This window comes from Accipiter gentilis, chromosome 32, assembly GCF_929443795.1.
Source record: "Accipiter gentilis chromosome 32, bAccGen1.1, whole genome shotgun sequence".
In the NCBI taxonomy this organism is placed as follows: Eukaryota; Metazoa; Chordata; class Aves; order Accipitriformes; family Accipitridae; genus Astur; species Astur gentilis.
The window spans coordinates 9,127,125-9,152,055 of NC_064911.1; the positions used below are offsets into that span (position 1 = coordinate 9,127,125).

Sequence of the window (24,931 nt, forward strand, 5' to 3'; positions counted from 1 at the left end):
TTAAGATATTGGTAATGCAGTGACTCAACCATATAAACAGATGGAGTGAGTAGTATGCAGCCAGTGATTCAGCTAATGTAGAGCTCTGGAAATTCAAATTTGATTTAATAAGAGGAGAAATGTTGAATAAGACATTTATAATTTTTCCTTTTCTGAAGGAAGCTTTAAGTATGTTGGTTTTTTCTACTGCACAGACAGGGTGGAAAAACATAGGACAATAACAGCTCATCAAAAGGATGGCATCTTGATCCCCACACAGAAACTCCTTGCAGTAGTACTGCACTGCAGTGCCAGCTCTTGGTCCGAGCCCAGCTCCTGCTGTGGGACATGAGCTCTTAATTTCTCCAGAGGGAGTGTTCCCAGCTGAGTTACACTGATCTCCATGATCTAGTTCAAGCAAAGCTTGACATTTATTTAGGCTGAGTTAACTCATTAATTTCAGCCTTAAAATCTTAAAAGCCATATCCATTATAAAATAAGTCACACATTTTTCCCAGGCTCCTCCTGTACCACGTAAAGTTGTGGCTGCAGATGTGAATGTGCTGTGCCTGCAAACAGGGCACACAGAGGTTGCTTTTCGGAATGCTCTCCAAACAGCCAGAGGACATCTAAGTCGTTGACATGTCTTATTACATACTTTTTTCCCTTGGAGTGATGAAAGAAGAAACTGGTTTGCTGCAGAGGCCTCCCATTGTTAAGAGATCAGCACTTAAAAACTCACCTGATTTTTATGGGAATCCAGGGAAAACCCTGCTCTGTTTAGATTATTCCAGTCTTATCACTGCAATGACAGTCTTTATTCAGTAAGTTATGAGTGTGGATTACCGCCACCTGCATGGAAGCCCATCCCTTCACCTCTGTGTAAATGTTTCCTTTGAAAGCTTAATTATGAAACAGTTGCAAAGTACGCAATCAAGAGCCATGAGAAGTCTCCTTTTTCTGAATACGTTAAGTGCATATGAATGTTATATTATGCACACAGTTGTAATATTTAGAACTTGGAAATTAATAAAGGATGTCAGAGTAAGGCTAATTTGTCTAGCAACTGTATGTAGGATACAGTTTTGCCCTCCAATACATTTACACAATCCTACTATCGCTAAATCACACTTGAAAGTGTGTTTCAGAGAATAGATTTGGGAGGGTGCTTTTCTCATTTGGTGAGATTGGACCTTCATTGCTTAGTGTTTGCAAATATTTGGTCCAACTGTGAGGAATGCTCTTATATATCTGGGACTGTTCTCAGTAACCAAGTAAGGTCCTGACCCTACAAACATATCTTTGCATGCTTTAAGTAATGAGCTATACTTAATAAGCGTATTTAATATGTACAGTGTGGAGAAAGTAACAGAGGTTTGAGAATGTGAGTATTCTGTTATTTGCAGTTACAAGCCTAAATATTAGAGAACCTCATTTTTACGTACTTGTAATTTGCGATTACAAAATATTAAAATGGCATTTCATTCACCTTGGCATGCAGCTTTTGCTTTTTTAGAAAAAAAAATCAGCCCTCTCACTATTGCATTTGAGCAAGTACACCCATACCCCTGGAAGTTCATAGCATAAAACTACATCAGTTGTGTAACAACCCTTATAAAATGTGTAGTATGAAGAATTTCCTCACGATTGCTGTCTTCTGTCCTATGTATTGAACCCTTGTCTTTTTGCAGAACTGATGAGGGAGAACACAGTTTGTTTGGACAATTAGAAACAAAGAAAGAAAAGGTTACCTATCCTTTCCCTTTTGTTTTTTTTGTTTGTTTGTTTGTTTGCCTTTGAATCACTTGTCTCAGTTACTTCTTCATTCTTTTCCCCTGCTGCAACCAGCTCCTTCTATTTTCCAAATGTTGCAGGCTTCTCTCAAAAGCCTTGTAATTTTTAGTGCTTTTCTTAAATCTTCATCTCCCGGAGTCATTTCAGCTGTGATATTTTAAAAATTAAGCTTAGCTTTCGAGCCTGCAGAAGCTGTATAAGAGAGAACTGAAGATAAAATGAAAAGCAAGGACCTCTTGACAGTGATTGGGAAGAGTGCATTCAGTGAGTTTAGAGATGGGCAGCAGGAAGGCACGAGTTACATCAGGTGTGATTTTAAGGTTGCTTTCTTATGGGAACAAGTTTTACATGGTCATGTCATGAGGTATACAGTCATGTCATACAGGTATATTTGGGGGTGTATCCATGTCGTTTAATAATATTTGAACCTCGCGACTTACTCCAGATAGGATTAAAGCTGTGAGAATAATTTAGTTCCTGTAACTTTCATGCCAATAAGTTGTGGCATAGGGAAGATGTATCATGTACTCCCTGAATGATGGAAAGTCTGCAGTGGGAGATTTTAGGCAACAGCATCCACTGACTAAAGAGAGACATTATGTACATGACAACTTTGGAAGAGATTTCAGTTAAAGCTTGCACCTTAGACCCTAAAGTTAACAAACCACGAGGCACAAACGTGGGGAACCAGGCTTTCTTAATTCTGGTGGTTGGGGAGTCACCTGCTTTAAGATTGAGGGAGTTAGAACATTTACTGGTGTCATGAAAAGTGCAAGAGGCTGAGGAGAGTAAAGGATGGAGTAACCTTAATTACAAAGGAGACCAAGAGATGGGATTACTGGGGTGAGGGGAAGGCAGCAGATGAGGGATTTCTACACCTGTCATGTGTGAGGGGGCAGCTGGGGAAGAGAAAGTGGCAGGCAGGAAGGGGAGGAAAAGAGCAAAGAGAAGCAGGAGAAGAAAGCAAAATTCAAGTTGAGAAAGGCATCAAGAAAGGCTTTGAAGATCACTTGGGGAAGAGATTAAACAGAAACTAAATTAGTTTGAATTTAATCTGTACTTTCTCAGAAGAAATCGGTGAACTCCTATCCGAAGAAGTGCAGGCAAGGCAGAAGGAGAACAAAGGGTTTGCAGAGAGAATCAAATTTGAAGAAGAGGCAAGTCTGGGCAGGGGAACCAGTTAATTTTAAGCACTGTTTAGTGAATGTGTCACTAATGAATGTGTCAGGGATAATAAGAGATGAAACTTGTGGTAGAAGAAGCCAGCCTGGCCACAGGAACTCTATTAGAGGTGTTACACAGCACAAGAGCAGAAATAGAGAAAAGAGGCTCTTGTAAGACAAACTAAGAGTTGTATTTCTTTTTAAATCTTGTTTATATAAGTCATTCACATGAACTTTGAGACCAACCCGATTCACACATCTGAGTGCTCTGGATTAGCATAGTTCATTTTCTTTCCCACTTTCTCTGCTAGGCGTGCAAGTAATTTCTCAGTTCACAAGCCCAATGTCCATGTGGTTCGGACTGCATGGGGAAAAAATGGCTGGAAAATGAACTCCTGTAAAGGCTCCAGACAGTCTAGTGAGAGGATGAAATGACTGTTTTGTTAGTGGACAAATGGTGGCAGTGTGCACAGAGTGACTAGATTCCTGAAGGCTGAGAGCAACTGTGTTGGCTGAGCAGTGTCTTGACACAGCAGTTATGCTCGGAGGACCAAAGGTAGACCTGGCTTGCAGGAACATTTAAGTAGCTGTTTCTATTGTGAGAGTATTAGCCACATCTTCTGTAAGTGGCCTGGCCCAGGAAAGTGCTATATAAAACAAACTAGGCAGCTTAGTACTGTTAAACCAAGAGCAAGAGTGGCATGGACCTTGAAAAAACGTAGGGCATTCCCAGTTTACTGGGGCACAGGATAACCGAGTAGATTCCCAGCTGCTGTTCTGCAGAGGGGCTACAAAACCTGAAACTAAACCTGCTTTGGTTTTGAGCTGAGCTTCCTAAGATGAGATTTGCTCTGTACATATCGGCTTCTTCCCCCCCCCCCCCCCCCCCCCCCAATAACCTTTGCCCTCAAAGAGAGGGAGGTTGCTAAGATGATCTTTCGGATGTCTTAAGAATGAGGAGCAGGGTAGAGATGACAGATCATCTCGGTGACCGGATCGAAAGGTGTACATTCAAGCCCTTTCGTACAGCAGAGAATCTACAAGAAACTTTTTAGATATCCCAACCGCAAAATGGCTAAGCCACAAGTCATGCATCTGTCTGAAACCACATTTCCTTCCCCGATTCTCCTGGTCCTTACTTAAGAACAGTTTTGGGAAACAGGGCATATTTAACAGTGGTAAAACATGAGGGAAGAGTTGCGATAGTACTGTTTTCTTCCAAGCAGAGAAAGAAAGCGGAGTTTCAGTAAAAGACAGACATCTGTACCCCACACCTTTACTTCGGGTCATGGCGGGACGTCGGGGCGGGATCCTGAGGTTCTGGGGATATGCTGGTTGCAGTGCAGGGTCTGCCCTCACTCAGAGCCTGCAGTGAGGCCGGGGTTTGGAGGAAGAGGGGAGCAGGTTTGGGGAAGGAAGGTTCACAGCATGGCAAAGGATCTGCCGAGCAGTTTCACCACACAGAGGGTGGAGGAGAAGTTCCCCCCGAGTTTCTGGGACACAGGCCTGTACAGCCTTCGGGGACTGGACAGACTTCCAGACTCGGGGTTTCTCCGGGGCGCCCAGGCGGCTGCCGCCATCCTCCCCCAGGGGGCACCCGACAAGGCGGGTTGAGGCGCAGCCCACAGGGACCCCTACCAGACCCTCAGCCAGGCGGGCCCACACCCCCAGCCCTGAAGCAGCGAGGCGGCCCCCGGGAGAGCAGCGGGCGCCAGGCTGAGGAGAAGCGGCGGGAAGCCGGCGGTGGCGGACCCCCGCCTCACGGCTGCTACCCTCTCCCCGCGTGGCGGAGCCACTTGGTATCTCCCTCCTCCCCCCCGACCCCAAGGAGATGGTTTCACCTCCCCCCACCCCCCACCCCGCCTTTCTCCGACCGGGGGAGAGGCGTGTCCGGGCCCGCTCGGGATTCCCCGCCCGCTTCGTCCATATTCATGAGCGCGAGCCGGGAGGTGCCGGCGTAGGGAGGTGGCGCGCGGTCGCCCCGCCCCGCCGCCACAGCGGCGGGGCGGGGCGACCGCGCGCCACCTCCCTACGCCGGCGCGCGCCCCGCCCCCCGCGGTGAATATTGATGAGGCGTGATACGCGGCGTGGTGTCGTCTCGGGCGGCGCGGCCGGCGATTGGCCGGGTGCGTGTGTGCGCGGTGACGCGTGTCGCGGCGGTGCGGGTCCCGATTGCTGCAGCCGCTTGTCAGTGTGACGAAGATTGGCACCCAGGTAAGCGCTGTCACTCAAACCCGCTCCCAGCCAGCCAGCCAGCCATCCATCACGGCGCGCCCGCCGCCGCCACCGCCGGCCGGGCCCAGGCGTACCACCAGACCGGGAGGGGGGGGGGGGGGGTGGTTGGGGAAGGAGCGGAGGGGGGGGGGGGCGAGCCCGCCACGCGGAACAGCGGGGAGGGGGCACCCGCACTCCGCAACTCACCCAGAGGGGGGTTAGGGGCGGTGGCGGGCAGGCGCGGGGAGGGGAGTAGGGCGGGGGGGGGGAGGAGGAGGAGGAGGGAGAGGACGGGGGGGGGGGGAGCGAGGAAAATTCTGGAACGGCCGCCGTGTAACCGTTGTCTCTTGTGGGCGCGCGCCGGCGGGGGCGCGCCGGCGCCGCGCTCGCGCGAGGGGAGGTGGTGGTTGGAGAAGGGGGGGGGGGGTGGGAGAGAGGAGAAGGAGACGGGGCGAGAGGGAGCGCGGGCCGACGATCGGCGCCGCGCGGAGGGGACGCGGCGGCCGGGGGGGGGGGGGGGGGAGTAGGAGGAGGAGGAGGAGGAGGGAGAGGGGGCGATGGGAGGGGGGAGGCGACGTGATACTTAAAGGGCCAGCGCCGTGTTGGCAGGAGTTCCTTGGGGGGGGGCGGGCGGGCAGGGGCTCTCCGGGGTCCCTCTCGCCCCCACCGCCTCCCCTCGCTGCCCGTGCCAGGCCCCGTCGACCCAACCCATCCCGGCGAGCCCTCGCTTGTGGCGGGGATCAAACCGCCGCGGCAGCTGCCGCCCCCTCCGCACCTGCCCCGGCCCGGCCGGGTGCGGCCCCGGGGGGGGGGGGGGGGGGGGGGGGGGGAAGGAAGGGGTCTGCCGGCGGCAGTTGGCCGCTGCGGCCGCGGACGGGCCCCGGGGGGGTGCCGGGGCGGGGGGTGGTGGTGACCCCCAGACCCGGCCCTGGTGCCGCTTCGGTGGCGGCGCGCTGCGGCGGAGCCCGGTCCGGCCCCCGGGAGAGCGGGGTCTGGCGCGTCTGTGGCTGTGCTCCCCCCCCCCCCCCCGCCGCCTCCCCTCTTATTCATAGAAAGCAGATTGTGTTAGCGGCTGGCACTTGGGGCAGTGTGCGCAGTTCTGGCGTGAGGTGGTTTCTTCCCTTTTTTTCTTTTTTTTTTTTTTTTTTTTACATTTTTGATGTGACCTCATTGTCTCTTGCCTCGGTTACGAGTAGAGGCTTCTTGACACCTAGACCGAGGCTTCCTGCGTGTTTACACAGCCGCAATTAGGAGCTGAAACTTGACTTGCCCAGAGGCCCTGCTTATGATGTGTGTAAACAATAATAAATCAAGTGCTGGTTTTATCCTGAAATATTGCCTCAATTAGCCACATGTCTCGGGTCTCCGTGGAGTGGTCAGTCGATAGCTTTCCCTCATTCCCACAACGCCAGCTGTATGGCCCAGAGTTCATTGGTGAACAATATAAGTAGTTGATGCATCTGTGTGACGCTTCTCTCTATAGCTTGTCACAGTCTTTTTTTTTTTTTTTTTTTTAGGATTTCTTAAATATTTTTTTCTCTTATCCTAAATGGGAACATATAATATAATTTAGAGTTGCAGTCACGGTATTTTTTATATATTTTTTTTTTTTTTTAAATCTGTGGCGGCAGTTTGTGATGCCTTTTTGTCAGTTACATCGAAGTAAATGACTAGCATGGTTTTGGGAGGGAGAATGAGACTCTAGATCTGGTATGATACCCTTATAAGTGAATTTTTATGCCATGCAATGAATTTTTTTTCTTTTTTTTCTTTTTTTTTTTTTGTCACATGCTGTTAAGAGCTGTCCAAGCAAGATTCATTTCTGTCCTTGCCCCTATTTGGAATATGATGTGTGCATTCCATTGAACAGATCACAGGAATAGGGAGTGTGGACAATATGTTCTGGTCTGTGGATGCTGGAAAACATTTGAGCCAGGATCCTATGGAGGATAGCAGGAGGGTGTAGACCATTTTCAGTGTATGCTAAATATCTAATTGGTTTTTTTAAAAAGCTAAGGAATTCTTGGTCTTTCCAAAAACATGCATATATAGTTAGTTCATAATGCTGCATATAATTTTATTCTAGAGCACGCTCTGCGCAAAGTTTCACCAGTGTAGATTGTTTGATTAGGGGAATTGTAACAACTATAGCTTAAGAAATTTATGCACCTTGCTATTCTCTGTACTGTGAATACACTTGCAGATTGTTCGCTTTCCTCTGTGGGATATAAACTGGTTATGGTCTGGCTGTGCTATGGGGTTATATCCCTCTGGTTATATACATATGTAGTTAAAGTGATATAGGTTCTGCAGCTGGGTAAGCGCTGAAGTGTTGTTTAAGAATGAGTCCTGGTTAGTCCCTGTTAGCTGCATGCACAAATTTTATGGATTACGCTGAACCAGGAAACAAATTGTTGTGATTGTATCAGAAATCCTTTTATGTATTTCCAGATCTTGTCATTGCTAGAGTATCAAGCAACAGCAAATGCATTTTGAGTGCGTTTTCTAAATAGCTCTGTAAAATAAAATTGCAGAGTTATCCTTTTCTGAGTCTGTGTGTAGCCATATATAATCATTGCATTTAAGTTTGCAAAAACTGTGAGGAATAAAACACCAAACATTTCACACTTATTCAGTCTGAAGAAATAGTTTCACACTTCTTGGTCTGTCATTGTTTTTAATCTATCTAAAGTAAGTAATTCTAATATTTTTTTATGTGTGTTCTGTCTTCAGTTTTATGAGGTGTATAGTATATTTTTACTGTTGACTGTTACCACTTTACTTATTTTCTTGTCAACTTATGGTTAAAGTATCCACAGGAAAACTTCAATGTAGGTTTCACTGCAGTTTTTTTAACGTAAGCTTCAGTTAAGTGGTGAAAGGCATAGCTCCATTTACATTCGCATGGTAAAGATAGGTAGCGTAGAGGCCATTGCACTGCACTGAGACCTTGAAGACTGATCATTCTCATTGGTCTCCTGAGTAATTTTGGGGCATGCATTTACTTTATCTGTGCCTGTGTATCCTTCTCTACATAAATTGAATACTAATACCTGTCTCATGTCTGAAGTGGGTCTTGTTATCGTGTAGGTAAAGTGCTTTGCTGGACTGGAATTTATCTTGTTACCATTTCCTGTGTGCTAATAGGAAAACTGAGAGTTCTTTGAATCTTGTGTATGATGTTGTTACACTTGATTGGGGTTTTATTTTGTATTTGGAAATTTCACTTTGGTATGTAAAAAGTTAGTCTAATATTAAATAACTTACAGCCTTGATTTGTACTCTTTCTTAACCTAGATACAATTTTTAAGATTCAGTTTATCTTTTGAAGATAAAACCACTTAAAAACTAAGCCCTTGCAGTGTTCCATTAGTGCAACTGAAAAGAGTTTAGAATGAATGAAATATACGTGTTTGTTCTAAATACTTCAGTCTTATAAAATGGATATATCTTCTAGAAGCTGTACTTTCTTTTTCAAAATTTTGCTTTTTGACTGTATTTTTCTCATACCTTTCCCTGTACTGTAAATGCAGTGCTGTAATAAACTCATAATAATTCTGATTGCTAGCACAGCAAGTTTAGAAGTGTTTAGGAGCAATTAAATTTCCTGGAAAAGAATAACTATTTTGCTGTCATTAAGCCCTGTACTAACGGCGAAAGGTGAATGATCCACAGAAACACTGCTGTGATAGTGGAACTGCTTGTTCTAATGGCTCTGCTAATGTCCTGAATGAAGAGAGATGTAGTCCAAATTGTATTTCAGAATATTATGTAGTGGTCTGGGAGCCAAATGTTACCTTTGCAAAACTGGCACACATGTGATGAAAGCTTACAATAAAGCAGATTAATATTTTTATTTTGGTGTAAGTAAGACTGAATATTATTTTTTTTCCTGTGAAATTTAAAATTCCACAAATGTTACTTCTCTCTTGCAGCAGCTGGTTGCTTCAGTCTCACTTGTTAAAAGGGTATGTAGGTTTATAAATGATAAGTCTCTGCGGGGGGTGGGGGGTGATATTTTACTGCAGCTCAATTCTGTACAAAATGTAAGACAACTTATTGCTCTTCTAAGCAAGAGGATTCCAAGAGCAAGGAAAATAGCTGCTGATAGAGTTCTTTCCTTTGCTTACTTGGTGCCAGATGTTACCAAAGTATTTTACCCAGACTGTTATAGCTCTCCCCAAGATAACTGAATGCTGAAGTATTCATGTTTGTTAGCAGGTTCTTCACTTTGTTTAATAAGACTGTTTCATGTTGTAACTGTGGAACACGGGTATCATCAAATGGAACTAGCATATAAAATAATGACACCAAGAATCTGGAAATGCCAATCTTTGTTATTAATGGAATACTGGCATGTTTTTATGAAGGTGGTAAGGGGCAGTAACTTGGCTCCTCTGCCAGCAGCATGAGCATACCAAGTTGTGTATGTTACTGAAGGACAAAAAGGAAGTCAGTGTTAGAAGTGGAAATAAAACTTAAGTCTCTTTGTCGTCACATGCTTATCATCCTTCACATGAACATGCTTGTTTGTTTTTAATATAGCATCTACTCCCGGCCATGATGTTCTCATTTTTTCTATACATATATCTATAAAAGAGGTATTTGCTGTTAAACAGGATGGCCGTTTAAGTACTTAGACAGTCAAAAGATCATTTTTGAAAATGGGAGCTAACTGACTGTGATAAGCATGTACTGTCCCTTAGCCTGCTGTACCTATGGGTCTGTAACTATAATCTGCAGCTGACAGTAAATTCAGGCCAAAAAAGTAGAATATGATAGCCGACTGCTGGTGTACTAAAAGGCATCCATTTTTTTTAAACCACCAAATTCCAATTTATATTTTATTTCGGAGCTTTTGGAATTGCCTTGTGTTTTTTCTTGAGGACAGAGGAAGTTAGGAAATGTGGCTATACTTGACATCCTGCTTAGCTTTTTTCAAATTACATAGCAAACAAAACAAAGGGAAAAGGATATTATACTTATTATTAAAAACTGAAGTCTTAGTCTTTTATATTCAAAGGAAACAGAGGTGGTTATAAAACAGAAATTGGAGCTTTATATGTGTTTAACATGCCTAGAGAACAGGGGAACGAAAATGTATGTGCTGTGTTTCATATTTTTGTAACTAAAGAACTTACACTTCCAGGTCAGTCTGTGATCACTGAATTTATATGTGTTCTAGCCCATTTTTGTGTGTTCTAGGCCATGACAGTAGCAATGCCAGGAGTAAAATTACCTGGTTAAATTTTTTTTTTATTTTGAGGTGGTGTTTTCAGTAGCTTGCTTCTTAGTAATACTGCCATGATAAATATGTTTGAACAGGGTTATTCCGGAAACTTTAAGCTAAAATGACATAGCATTTTGAAAATTACTTTAAGAGAAAGTAAAGATGTTAATTTAAAGGGGTGAGTGGGGGAATGCTTGTTTGCCTTATTTAAGAGCATATCAACACTTGCGTTCTGGAATTTAGCATTGCAAAGGAGAGAGGGAAGGAGAGCGTAAGCATTCACATGGAGCATATGGCTTTTCCTCGAGAAACTTCAACAAATCATAAGCTCTTGAAAAACTGGTTTGCACATGTTCCTCAGCAAATATTTATTAACTAAATGATCTGAATACTCCATGTAACACAAGTATCTTCCTGTCTGTTGGTCCTTGCATGTCACCTGACTGTGCAGTCATCATCTGGACCAAGTAGTTATGCATGATGCATCCCACAGCAGTAGGTGATGGGTAAGTTTAATCCTAAATAGTCTTTCTTTATCTGTGCTTCTCCCCCAACCCCAGAATGCTTAGGCAGCAGTTGTACTCATGGAGGGATGAAGACTGGTGTTCGGGGAGAGGTGGGGAACAGAGATTGAAGCTTGGTGAAAATGCAGTAGGCCCTGAAAGCTGAAAAGGATGGCACTAGCAAAATGACAAATGGTCAGAAGTGGGGGGAATGAGAGAGGGCAAGAGGTGAGAAAGAGGACAAGCTGTACGTTGGTGTGGAAGGAACAATGGGGAAGGGTAGTATGAGGCTGAAGAGCGGAAAGAACATGGATAGAAAAGTAAGGGAGCATGAGGAAGGTTGGCAGCAGGAACAGAAGAGGCTAGAACACAGCACATCTTCCTTGCAAAACCTAGTTGACCTGATTGCTTCTGTTTCACTATTACTAAAGAGTTGTGGACAAAGTGGAGCAGGAAAGGAAGAATTTTTATCTAATCACCATTTTGAAAATAAAATAACAGTTCATTTTAGGGCCTAAACTTAGTAGCAAAACAAAGTTGTTCATGTTTGACCAAATGTTAGAGTCAAATGAGGGAAGATTCTGAGAAAGTTACTGACCAGTTGGAACTGGATTTGACAGAGGGTTGCAGGACCAGGATTTTGTGTCACTTTAGTTTATTCAGCTAGTCTGAGTTAATGCTTGGTTCATTGACAGGCTCATTATTTCTGAAATCATAAAGGACATAAAAATGAAATAATTGACAGTGGAACATCTTAATCTTGATGAAGTGTTTAAATGCCAAAAATGTGTAGACGGGATTTTCTTCTGCATTCAACATCTTCAGTACATTTTAAATGCAGTTATTAGTTAAATAAAACTCTTCTTCATCCTTTAACTGTGCTTCAGTAGCATTAGGAATTCAGTCTTTCATAGAAAGTATCGTTAGAAATTTCTATGGTTTTATAATAAAAATGTTGGAAAACTTACATATGTTTACATAAACTGCTTGCTAACATTGTAAAGTATTAAACAGCAATAAAAGCATAGTGAGATTGGTAGTTATTCTGTGTCTTCTTTATGAAACCGCAAAGTATAAACACAAAACAAGATTAATTTGAGTCATAGTTTATTGGGTGCTGATACAAATCATGATTAAAATGGAATTTCCCGTTGCTTTGGTTTAATTTGCCTGGAAGAATATGATAAAATGAGCGTTTCCAGAAGTAAGAGATTCACTCACACTTGTGTGGATATTCCAAGGGCTTCAGGAATTGTGTCTAGCACATATGCAAACCTGTTGTTTATCCATGGGGATATGCTGGGGAAATGTGGAGGGTGGAGTTCTCTTTTTTTTTTTTTTTTTTTTTTTAAATTAAATTGTGTTTGAAAAAGTAATTAAATATCATTAAGTAGGAAAGTTGTACCAGAATCGGGTCCATCTGTGGAATTGCTGATACATGTGCCCTGGCGTGTAAGGGGGTTTTGGTAGTCTTTCTAATGCAGTCCTCTTGCCACGATAGCAGCAAGGCAGATAGTGTAGTATCTTCTTGATTTTGGGTCTAAAATGTTATGATAACAGCACGCTGGTTAAATAGTGAGGAGCAAAAAATACTTCTCTACCCTGTGACAGGTAGATAATGTGTGAGGATTCATGTTGTGTACGCTAGGATTCACAAGCAAGAACTGTAAAAATCCTTCAGTTTGCACTTTACGAATACAGAAAAATACCCCAAACCCTAAAGGAATCTTCATTTACTATGTGAATATTTGGGACGGATGAGGGAGTGATGGGAAATATTTTTGCTCCCTCATACCCTAATCCCTTGGAACTCTTGGAGCAATTAAAGAAGCGGGGTTTCCTTTCCTGCAAGTTGTTTCCCTTTTACCAAAATTTCTGTTTAGTCCCCTTAATTCTTTACTGTTACTTTATGGAGCTAATAAAGCAGGGTCAAATTACAGTGTGAAATAGGTAGGTGAAACTGAGATGCTGCTAGAAGTTTCTTGAATTTAAGAATCTTTTTAATAGTTGGAAGAATGAGGTTTTCATTTTGCAGGAGGTAGGAGAGCAGCCTGAGGATTTCCTTCTGCAATGCCAAGAGCTACCTGGAGGCAGGCATGCTGAGGTGACATTATTTTATGACTAGATTGGATAGGATTTCTCATCTTTATCTTCCTTGTTGTTAAGATGTGCTGTGGTAAATGAGCAATTACATGAACCATGAATGTGAACCATGGTTATGAATGCTTCCCAAGAAATATGCTGGTGTAAACGCAAAGGTCATATGCAGAGTTAAGGAGCTGAAGTTCTTCAAGAGACCCAGGTGCCCTTAATTCTGCTTTTGTTGTTGTGCCTTGAGAAATTTATATTATCTTATGCATCCTTAATATCAGTTTTATCAGTTACTGCATATGTAATTTTAGCTTGTAAAGTGGCACGTTTTTAATAATACTTTTTTTCATATTTGGTACCTGCAAATGGGAGAATTTCCAGAATTCCTTTAAAATTCTGAAAGCAGAGTTTACACAGAGTGAATTGGTAAATGAACGCAAATGTTTCTGTGAGATGGTTTGTTGTTTGGCATGCTCTGTGACATTGTGTGGTGATGCTTCGAAGACAGTCTGTGATATAGATACTTTGTATGGCTTGTTAAGTTCTGAAACGGGATAATATGAAAGGAGGATGCTATGAAGGATAAATGGGACAACAAAACAGTATATATAGTGTTGAAGAGGTCTTGCTGAATACAGTCAGTGTTACATAGTATATATGCTTAAAATCCTACAGGCGAAGAAGGGTTGGTGATAGCTTGTAGTGTAGCTTGTATTTCTGAAGAAACGTAACTTTAGTGATGGGTTTTAATTTATTGTTAACTTTTAGTTTCTTAAAGTATAACGTGTATTCATTTTTTTAATGTAATCTCATGTTCATCAAGATTAATATATAAATAACTTTATTGCACCACCAAACAATGAAAGGGAAAAAAGTGACACAAAGTAAATCTCATTTTACTGCAGCTGAAAATTGGTTTTGTGGCTTTTTAGGCCTTGTCTCCCAGAGAAATTGACAGCATAGCTATTGTGTAATAACTGTTTAACTGTATCTGTGTAGTGCAACTCCCTGAGGCTGGTATTATATTCCTGAACAGGAACATCATCTTCCTAAAAGTATAATATTCTAAATAATGACTATACTTTGTAAGTGCATAAGATAGAGGAAATGGAAGCCACCTTGCTGCTGAATAAGGAGTACATTCTCATTGAGCACAGCTTTAATAAACTTGTATGCATCAACTTCATATTGATTTGCTTGTCTTAATTTTACTGAATGTCTCTTTGTAGGCAGGTTGTTGGAGATAGATAACCACTGCAGCAAAGGCAGAATGAATCCCTGATGGCATGTTGTCATACATACTCTGCATATATACTCTATGCTATTATTTGCATCTATAAAAATACAAATGTGTCTTGATCTTAATGTCTGCTAATATTTGTAAATGTGAATGTATGCACAGGTCTTTGTTCCTTACTAGCTGACATACAAAATGAGAGAATGACTGAAAGGAGGGTTCTACACTTGAATGCACAAGGTCATATTTTACTTTGTAGTGAAACCTCCAATCGTGATACGCTTTTTAAGAGACAAACCAAGTTGCCCTTTGTTTCATAGTTAAATATCTTCTTTGTTATAATAACATGACTTTAAAGCTTGTCTGCAGAGGAATAAAAGGAAAAAACAAATAAGCAGTAGTGGTTCCGAGTTCAGGCTCCACAGAGCCTCGGTGTTGTCTCCATGTTCTTGTCCCCACTGAGATATACAGGAGGACATAATGTGCAAACTTGGATCTCTTTTGTTTTCTTGTCTGGTATGTTCTAGGGTAGACTCTAGTCTTAATTGCTGCCAAGTGTCTCTTGGAAGAAGGCAATATGACTGCAATGTCCTCTGGCTCCTCAGCAAAACCTTTCCTCTGCAGCATCTTTCACCTGGGCATGCGTTTCTTCAGTACCTCTTTCTTTTTGCCCTTGATATCTCATACGCTGTCTAGAAACTTGCCTATTTCCACAGTTTCAGCTGAAGGCTTTGCAGGCAAGGGCTTCTTCATACATGAAATATTTTTGACTGACCAGATCTGGCAGCAGTGGTTCTTTGTTGTAGTTGTTTCTGAATGAAGGGAGCAGGTTCTTCAGATTTGCAATGGTGAAGTAGTCCTTTATGTCTGAGCAGAGACAAAGAATAGGTAATCCCAATTTATTTGGCAGTGACCTCCATTCAGAAGATACTATGAATAGTAAGAAGTCATCTATTTGAAAATAGCCTAAGAAGTTGAGGTAGGTGGAAATGAATAATAAAATTATAGAAGATAAATAGCATGCGAAGAAGGGAATAAGAGGGTACACTGTCTTCTCAGAAGAGAATTAAGAGGTTGCAAAAATGAGAGAAGCCCATTCTTGGGGGACATAGGTCTTTGGCGGTTTAAGGGAAAGTGGTAAGAACTTTTGTTGTGTCATCTGCCCCCTGAGGCTTCAAGACCTCAGTTTGGTCAGTATCAGTTTGGACTGAAACTCCTTCTAGCTCAGTATTTCACCTCTAACCAATGGCTGAAGCTTATACTGTCTTACAACTCCTGCGTATCTTCCCTGCTCTTTAAGAGCTAGGTTTCATGAACTGGCGATGGCGTCTATATTGAGTGGCCCTTAGCATTTTGTTTTTATGTGAACTTGTCTGAAAAACATTACTTCTACACTACACATGGATAAATTTTGGTTCTCAAATCCAAATACCAACTTCATCTTGCTTTCAGAAATGTTGGAGATACTTTCATTACAGTTCTTACGCAGTTGGCAAATATGGGAACGCAGGAACGTTGACTAGGTGAGAAACAGAGATAATCTGATTCAAGATCTCAGCTGTGTGTTTTGGCCATCATATCATTTCAGACGGCCTTCGTGCAACATTAGTGTCTGGAACTTCCCCTGAGATAGTTTTGCAGGCTTTTTTATAATGCTTTTGAGCAGTTGTGTTTTCTAAATACATTTTCACAATCTCTGCTACTTTTCTTTCACAATCACTACTACTTTTTAAAAGTAGCTTTAATGTATCAAACAGGTGCTATTAAATTAAATATAATTAAAGTGATTTTAAGTGGTAATATTTTGAAAGCTTTTTAAAATTGCTGAATAATCCTCTAGCAGAACCTGTCTTTGCAGAACATGTGATCCTAACAATGGCTCACACCCATTCCTATAGTCTGTTAGTTTTTATCATGTAGTAGATTACTTGATCATAGCCATCATTAGAATACATTCCATGGTAAAATCAAAGCATGATTAAGAAGGAGATTTAAATTTTTTAAAAAAAGGCTTTCACCTTTCTTGGTTTCATGCTTAATTTTTATAACACTGTTGAGTTATTCCTCTTTGCATTTTGTAGTTGTATTTTGGGAATGTGTCTTGTCTAATCTAAGCAGAGAGTAAAATATGAAGGATGAACAGCAAGCGAGTTAGCAGTCCAAATGTAGCCTTCTGTTAGAGGTATCAGCAAAGACAAAGATAAATATGGACAATGAATGGAATAAGATGAGGGAAAGTTCAAATAATAGCATGGGATAGTGAGTGCGATTAGAGATTATTAAAAATGCAAAAAAACCCCTTTGCAAAACATGCAATAACAACAAAAAATCCTGTCAGTTTATTTAAACTTAGGGAGGGAACCACATCATAAGCAAAATACTTTCTGAGACTGAATATGATTAAGGAAAATATGTTCTATGTTGTTGTCTCCTGAATATTTCTCTGTTGGTTTTTAGGTTTCTGTCCTCTACGTTGTACATCAGTGGGATCACTCCGCTGGAACAAGATAATGTTATCTTCAGTCCGTTGAAGGAAAGGGGTGAGCAGCTTTCTCGCGGCCAATATTTTATCTCCTTTAGAAAGCAGCGTGCCCTGGAAGCAAATATCACTGTATTTTTATGAAAAGTGAAGGCAGTTCTAGATGCTTTTCGTATGTCAAACAGGCTTGCTGTTTTGATTTTTGTTTCTGTTTAACTTTGTGAATGTAAGAGTCTATGTTATAGAGCAAGTGCCAGGCCTAAAGTTAAATAAGAATGAACAAATAGCCATGCTGAATCTGCCAGTCGTCCATGAAGGACTTCAAAGAAATGTGTATAGGGGAAAATTAGAAGGAACGATTGATTACTTGTTAGCAAGTCTGTTGGGTATTTTCTTCACAACCCTAAGACGGTTAGTGGTTAGTTTATACCCTGAAGCATAACTATTTATATCTCTTACAAACATCTGTTGTAGTTTGTATATGTTAAAAATGATATTACTGAACTCCAACAGCTTACTTGCACCTTATGTTAACATTACTGGGTGGTCCCTTTGCTCTTAATTATGAAGGAGTAAGTAGAGCAAGTGAGGAGTGATATATGTTAAGTGATCACTTTGTGTACATGTTTCAGCTCACCTATATTCTCTTCTCTTAGATACTCCTTAACTTGCACAAAGAATCCACGTTTCTAATTGTGATCACCCCTCTTAATTTAGCTTCCTTTCTACTCTCTGTTTTACTTTCATGCTAATTTTTATTAAAGGCTTGGGTTTTTTTCCTTGTGCTTTGTTTTGCAGAACATAATGCTTTTACGAATTCCATTTTGCCACAGGTATCAATGGAGTTTCTGATTGCAGTTCATGCATCAGCTTCCAGTTTTACATGACCTTAAACGTTTCCTTGGGTTTTCCTCACAATTTGCTTTCAAAATAAATAGAATGAGAGTTAATTCTGTTCTGCATGAAGCAGACTAGCTGACTTTCTCAGCCTCGGGTTATTTTTGTTATTCGTAACTCTTTGAATGTAACTTCAATGCACAGTTTTCCTTCTACTCTCGATTTCTTTAACAAAGAATAATGGGCGTTTTTAACGTTAAGCTGTCCAGAAGTCATATGTTCTTAGGCTTACTTCAGATACCTTAGTCCATATAGTATTGGGTATAGCTGTTCTGGTTAAAGATGGTCCTGCTGTGAGTTGATAATCACCACACATGAGCCAGAAATTACCACACTAATAGGTCAGCCAAGAGCAGGGGTTGTATGAGTGCACAGCAATATGCTTCAAAGTCAGCTGGTTTACATCATAGCCACCTTTAAAGCGGGTTGAACTAGCCTAACTGACTTTATGTAAAAAGGATCAGAATCATTCACGTGTTCTGTGAGCTCAGTGGCAGAGCTGTGGAAGTAATTAGCTCTGGCAGGGTGGCAGTGATAAACATCTGGGAGCGATACCAGCTTCATCTAGCATCGTTGTTTGCAGAATGAACATCTGCTTAGGCTGTGTATCTGCTAACTAGAACTGGATGCTGTATCCTAAATTAGGTTATAAAAGCCAAATGTGTAAATACCTTTTCAGTTATTTTTCTTAAAGTTTAACATAGTTTGCTTCTTACCACTACTGGGTAATGAGGAGATGTTTCTCTTTAGTGAACCAAAGTAATTCCTCAGTTAATTGCCTCAATTTAAGTATGTGATTAGCTCAATTTGTTCTTCTTGATTTGCAGTAGTTGTCTTCACTAAATCTCATCAGTTGCTATCTTGCCTAATAGCTTAATCTTCTTCTACTGTAATTATAAGTCAGAGGGGAAGCTCTTACGAGAAATGAAGGATATACCCATGCAGAATTCTTCCTAGCCATTCCCCTGGGAGAGAATAGGGCAAAAGTCCTTCTTGATGAAATAATCTATGGATCTAGCTCAAAGCTGTGCACCTCTTTCTTCCTTCGTGTGGCCTGAGGGATTTCCAGATGTGGAATGTGCTCTTCCTTATGGAAATCTGGAAGGAAGGGTTGGTCCAGGTTGTCTTGATTATCCAGAAATTCTTGCCATGTCCTATTGTCTTCACCCATTTACATGTGTTATCTTTGTTGCTTCCCTCTCCATGTTGTTCTTTGTGTCACTAATATGATCTCACATCCTTGCTAACTCTTAAGACATTCTTCCTTTTCTGTGGCTTTTACATCTTATTTCCTCACTTCTGACAAAGAACTTCATCTTTCTCCCACAGCCAAACAATTTCTTTAACAGCATTTTGTGAGGAACTTCTTCAGCTTCTAAAACAATCATGAAATAGTGTCTACTCTTTCTTTGTTGATCTGTTCAACTGTTCTACTTTTATTTTGAGGGTAGTCTAGTCTGAAATGAAATGTGCACCTTTTGAGAAGAAAGAAAACCATCATTTTGTATGTGCCTGTTCACTCTATACAGAAAGACATTAATGCCCTGGTTGTTAGCTACCATTTTTGAAAGAAAATGAATGTTTAAACACAGGGCAAATGCTTACAGGGCTGATGTTTTAGAATGTGTCCACTTAAAGTATTTTGAAAAATATCTCACTTTGCTATTCTGGCAAATGTCAGGTTAATTTTAACATTAAATGATTCATAACTATACAAAAAAAAATTAAAAATCTGAAGTACTTCTATCAGTGAATGCATTTATGTCATTCCCGGTTTTTTAGTAATTATTTTGGTGGAGAAATCAGAAATGGTTTTGGAGTTTCAAAGGAAGAGATACTGATATCCTATAAGGACAGATAGACAGACCAGAAAATACTTTCATTAAACCTATTAGAAAAACTCTAAAGGCAGTCTTTACTCTTTTTCCTCTGTAAATTGTATTCTTAAGAAAAATGTACTTCAGCATAGGAGTTCCCAAACTGTAGGATACCTTTTAGCTAGTATTCCACAAGCTTCTTAAGATGGTATGTGCGTGTTGTCTACAGATAGAAACTTGTTCGGCTCCATAAGCACATGACCCAATGCCAGAACTAAGATCTGCTCTTGTTTGCTCATATTTGTGGTTCCCAAGATACTTTTGTGTGTGTAAAATGGCATAGACTACCAGAGAGTAACAGCTCCATTTAAGCATGAGTGAGTGCAAGTCAATAACCCAGCTTGTAAAGGAAGTCATGCTTACGTCATCCCAGTGAACTTCTCTGGTCTTTAAAGGTGTTTAAAAAAAAGAAAGAAAGAAATTGCAATAATGCTTAGGAATCGCACTTTGAGTAGAACTTGATGCAAAGGTAAGGCTTGAGGTTTGTCCTCAGGAGTTAGGTTTGTCTCTGTGCCTGAAACTGTTAAATAAACAAAGAAGGGAATCTTGAAATTTGTCTTCTGTTTCCTAAATGAAACATTTACTTGAGACTATTGTAATTTGTACGGGAAGATATCCAGAAATGTAAAAATTGCTTTTCAAAATGGTCATATACTGTAGTAGTATGCAATGGCAAAGGAAAGATTTAAAAATAATTGAAATATTTGTAGCAATTGAACACATTACAAAGAAAAAAGATTTTGTTTCAGATCTTAAACTGGTAAAAATTCTGAAACTTGGTTCTTCAGTACTGACGTAAGTGGAAGAGAGCAGAAAACCTGGAATTAATACCCGGATATAATCTTTTTCAAGACATGAGCTCTGTCTTTTTTTCTCATATGAATTTTTTTAATAGTAGTTAAACATTAGAACTCCTACATATCAAGGAAAACTGAGTTCTATGGTAATAGTTAACGGTAATAGCTTAATGAATTATGTGATTTCAGTTGTAATGGCTGCTAATCTGACAAGAAAATGAAATGTAAATAGGTAATTCGATGGATAAACTCTTATCTGGTGGTGGTGCTATGCTAACTTTTTTTTTTAATTACTAGATGTCTAACTAAAAAAAAAAAGTTTACCTTATCTGGGCACCAAACTCCAGCTAATGCTTGGAGGGAATAACATACATAAATTTACTTGTGTTATAAATCCTATTAATAAAATGAGTATTTCCCAAAGTATCAAATGTCTATGAAAATGTGACTTCTGAATTCCTAGGTCACTTTTGAAACTGTATAATGACACAGGCCTAATTGTTTAAAAGTTGTTAGATATTGTTCCATTCTTTGTTGAGCCTTAAATGACTTGGCTGGTAGATTCCTGATGTCGGAAGTGATTTGAGACTTTGTTTTCTAAAAGTAATTTCAGGCCCTACTTAGAATATGGATTCATACTCATAAATAAATAGGGTATTCCTTAACACTTCCTACATTTGGTTCATTGGTTGTGGACTATTATTATTTCAGTTACAGTAATGCTCAATGTGTTGTTAGCCTTTTCAAAACACAGAAACATAAACCTTTGCTCATTTCTAGATTTTATGTGTTACCTTAGAATGTTAGTGAAGTAGTGCAAAAATAAATGCTATGTTTACTTGAAGTTTGTGAATGTAAAAGAACCTCAGCTTCTTATTAAAATATAAAATGATACTATGAACTTCTTGCTGATGAAACATGTTGCATTTTCAAACATGATTTTTTTTTTCCCCTTGAGAAAATGCACGTAACTATCATAGTCAATAAACTTGAAACTCGCTGATTTGTAGGGGGTGAGGTGTGCGTAAATCTTTTTTTCTTTTTTTTTTCACCTTTTAGAACTGCATTCTAAGTGGTCACTATTGTAATTGACTTTTTTTTTTTCCTCTCCCCAAGAATATTTGTTCATACTTATGATGATTTGACATAACTAATGTTTTATTAACCATGATGGCAACACAGACATTAAGTATAGACAACTATCAAGATGGACAACAGGTAGGTGTGTTTTTCTTTCTCTGTAAACTATATACAGTTAGCAAGAGAAAAAAGGTAGTGACTTTTTCCTTAATGCCTGCTCTGGCATTGTTTAAGTATCTGTTCTTGTTTGTAACACAAGATTTTTAAAGTGATAAGCTGCTATTCTTTAATACTTGGATACTTATTAAAGGCTTAGCTAATCTTTGCGTGACTTTGCTTAACTTATGGAAGAATGGTTAAGTAAGGGGTTTTCTTCTGAATCTGTTCTAGATGATCTGTGTGCTGTGATGTTTCTATTTTTAGGAAAGTCAAATGGGCATCTGTAATATTTTGTGTACATGATGCTTCAGTGCTCTTACATGTCTGCAGTTACAATGGCTAGATGATGTTTACGCAGTCATAGACTTGTTGGTCTTGAGCAAGTGAAGGATAAATTTAGTTATCTAGAATTATATGCTACTTTGACTACATTTAAGTTGATGCAATTATGCTGCAGGCTGAAAACTGGTAAAATACTGGAATTAATTTTAATGAGGTTATTGATGAGAATTGCTAATTAGAAAGCTGGTCAGTGGGCTTCCAGTTTCTTACATATGTTAACAAACAACTAGAGTAATGAAACATGCTCAGATATGTCTGGTCATGATGTTTCTTTTTTTGTACAACGGGCTGTATATTGCAACAATTTGAATTGCTAAATTAAAATACTGTTAACTGGACACAAGTCATGCCATGGCCTGTACTCTGAAGACCCATTTTTACATTACTATGTGTCAGCCCTAAGCAGAAAATACAAATATTTCTGTCAGCAGATGGCAACAGTGGCGAACAGTCAGAGGAAAAACAGCAACTTTTCCCATCTCTTATAAAAATATGTTTATCTGATTGCAATCTGGGATTATTGATTTGTTGTTGTTGTTTGCTGCTTTTCTTGCAGTTCTAATTTCTCTCTTCTCTCACCTACCTTTCCTCTTTTACTTTATTCCCCCAGTAAATACATGCCATCCTGTGACACATCAATGCAAGTAGTATTTGTTTTTGTAAAGAATGGATTGGGAGAGAGCATTTTCTTTGTTTTGTATTTTAAGCTCTCAGTGACCAAGATAGACAGGTAATTTGGGTGCCTGCTGCTTCTGTAGTTTGGAAATGGCCCACAGAAAATAGCCTGCAGGTTTAAGTGAGCTATTTCCTCCTTCTAGTGAGGTAGAGCCCTAACTGAACATGCTCTCTGCCTTCAAACTTTGCAGATGTGTGGCTCATCATTTATAATAATTTGTATGAGTCATCCCCTTTTATTTTGCTCCTCCTTCTTGTCATTAGCCAAGAAATTAGTCCATTAGTTGCATCTTTTTTGCAAGCATTCTAGTTTAAAAATCATTGCACTTGCTGAGGAAGCTTTTTGCCAGGCAGCCTGCTCTATTGGGTAGGATATGCTGGCATTTTCTCAGTTTCTGATTTTGCTAGGAGGTGGCTTGGCCCTGACAGGTAATAAAGCACAAGCCTTTCGGTTCTCCCAGACTTCTTGTTGGGAATAATATAAATTCCGTTTGCTTATGTTGTGTGGAAATAGATTAAATTCTGTCAGTCAGGTTGTCTCATAGTTTCTGGGGGCCAGCCCTCCTCTCAGAGGGTTTCTGTGATACATACATCTCATGGGAAAAGAGGGCAGAGGATTGCATTCTGTATGCTTCCTTTCTGCAAGTGTCAATTCTGGCTGCCTGGTCATATCTAGAGCAGTGTCTGTCCTCTACTCAAGGTAAAACTTGGTAGGGTTAAATTAGAAAAAGACTGCAGCGATTTCTTTTCTCTGTACAGGTGTTCCCACTGCTCAAAGGGGAGAAAACCTAGGAGTTTGGGTTGTGTGTGGAAACTATGACTTTCAGAGGTCAGGTTCCTTTAAGACCTTTTAATCTGAAAGATATTTAGCTGGAGGTGATGGGAAAACCACTTTCAACACCTTCAAAGCACCTCAAAGGCATGAGGAGGCTCTAGTGCAATTTAGGAGGTGCTCAGTAGAAACTGTGGCTCTGTGTTGTTTTTCCAGTGGTGGCAGACTGTGTAACTGTGTGTTAAATGGATTTGTAGAAGCAGTTACTGCTGTTTTCTCCAGTAGCTTGATATTCCTAAAATAATTTATTACAATAGGTAAATTTGAGTGGCAAAGGTCAGGGGAGGTTATGCTCCTGATAATTGAAAGATTGGAGGGACACAGAATATTTCAGTTCATGGTAAGAAAATGTGCGTTTTAATGGATGAGAAAAACTTCAGGATCTCTTTTCTTCAGTATCTTGATATAATGTACAGTAAGAAATAAAAAAGAACACTTAAGAGTAGAAACTTTGCTTTCTGTTGTTTTCATCCTAAAAGCTTTTTATGCAGACATCCCCATAAATTTTTTGAAGCAAAAAAATTTTTATTTTTTGCTAGCCTATTCCAAAAATAACCGCTTCAGAGACAAAATGCTTTAACAATTTACTAGTATCCGTCATTCCCATTTTAAAGCTGAGTGTGGAAACTTGAAGTGACCTTTATACTACCCATCAAAAAGTGTCAAGGATTAAAAGAGGGGGTTTGTTACTGCTGTGGCTTTTTGTGTAACTGCCAAGTCATACCAACCTTCTGGCAATTTAGTAGCCCTTTGCATTGCTATTTCCTTAGAAAACAGCACACTTATTTTACGTCAAGCATACAGATTTACTTATAACTTACTCTTTTTCTACAGATGCAAGTAGTAACAGAGTTAAAAACTGAACAAGATCCCAACTGCTCTGAAACTGATGCAGAAGGGGTGAGTCCTGCCCCTGTAGAATCTCAAACTCCAATGGATGCAGACAAGCAGGCCATTTACAGGTAGTAATGGACTCGTGTTCTGTCTTCTGAAGGGTAAAGAATAGAGGATTATTTTTTTTTTTAAATTAATAGTAAGTAAGTAGCTTAAAATCAGTTGATCTCTTGGCTAATCATCCCAGTAGTCTCCAGGGAAAGAATGAGATCAAATTAGCTTCACTGTCAGTCTTCAGCCAAGAAAAAAAACTTCCCTTTATTGTGGGATTCTTAAATTTCAGCATGGTTTTAAAGCATATGCTAAAGGTGGCTGCCTTTAAAGCACAAGCGAAATTTAGCAAGCTACTCAGACTGTTGAACTATGGTCACTATTTCTTATACTGTAGTTTTTATCTTTAATGTGAGATTTTATTTGTGTTGTAATTAGGTTGATCTTTACTCCCTTCTCTTCAGGGATAACAATCTATTGCCCAGTAATTAGCTCAAACTGGATTAAATGTTGCTGTATAAACACACTAATTTTGAGATTTTTGAGTGTTAAGTGCTGTGCTAAGCAGTGTGCTCAGTTTTGATGAGGTTAAGTGTTCTTTCACTTTAAGTGCTTTATAAAGACATAATTATTACCAGTTTGCATGTAAAAAAAAAATACAAACCAAAAACCTGAAGCAGAAAGATATATCCACTCA

General features: G+C 40.2%; 1 protein-coding gene across 8 annotated transcripts in view; it reads left to right on the forward strand.

The window, feature by feature from the left end:
• The first annotated feature begins 5,027 nt into the window (after nt 1–5,027).
• Nucleotides 5,028–24,931, forward strand: part of PKNOX1 (PBX/knotted 1 homeobox 1) — a 44,660-nt gene continuing 24,756 nt past the window's right edge. Inside the window, exons 1-7 of one of the 8 annotated variants that reach the window (XM_049835236.1) lie at nt 5,028–5,150; nt 9,086–9,118; nt 10,832–10,886; nt 12,919–12,987; nt 16,669–16,751; nt 21,378–21,479; nt 24,184–24,311. In XM_049835236.1, the coding sequence (XP_049691193.1) occupies nt 21,429–21,479; nt 24,184–24,311 (179 nt within the window). In that variant the 5' untranslated portion in view covers nt 5,028–5,150; nt 9,086–9,118; nt 10,832–10,886; ... (1 more) ...; nt 16,669–16,751; nt 21,378–21,428. Of the gene's footprint in view, nt 5,151–9,085; nt 10,887–12,918; nt 12,988–15,663; nt 15,735–16,668; nt 16,752–21,377; nt 21,480–24,183; nt 24,312–24,931 lie in introns of all 8 variants that reach the window. The other 7 variants (XM_049835241.1, XM_049835242.1, XM_049835237.1 and 4 more) reach the window with 7 other exon arrangements.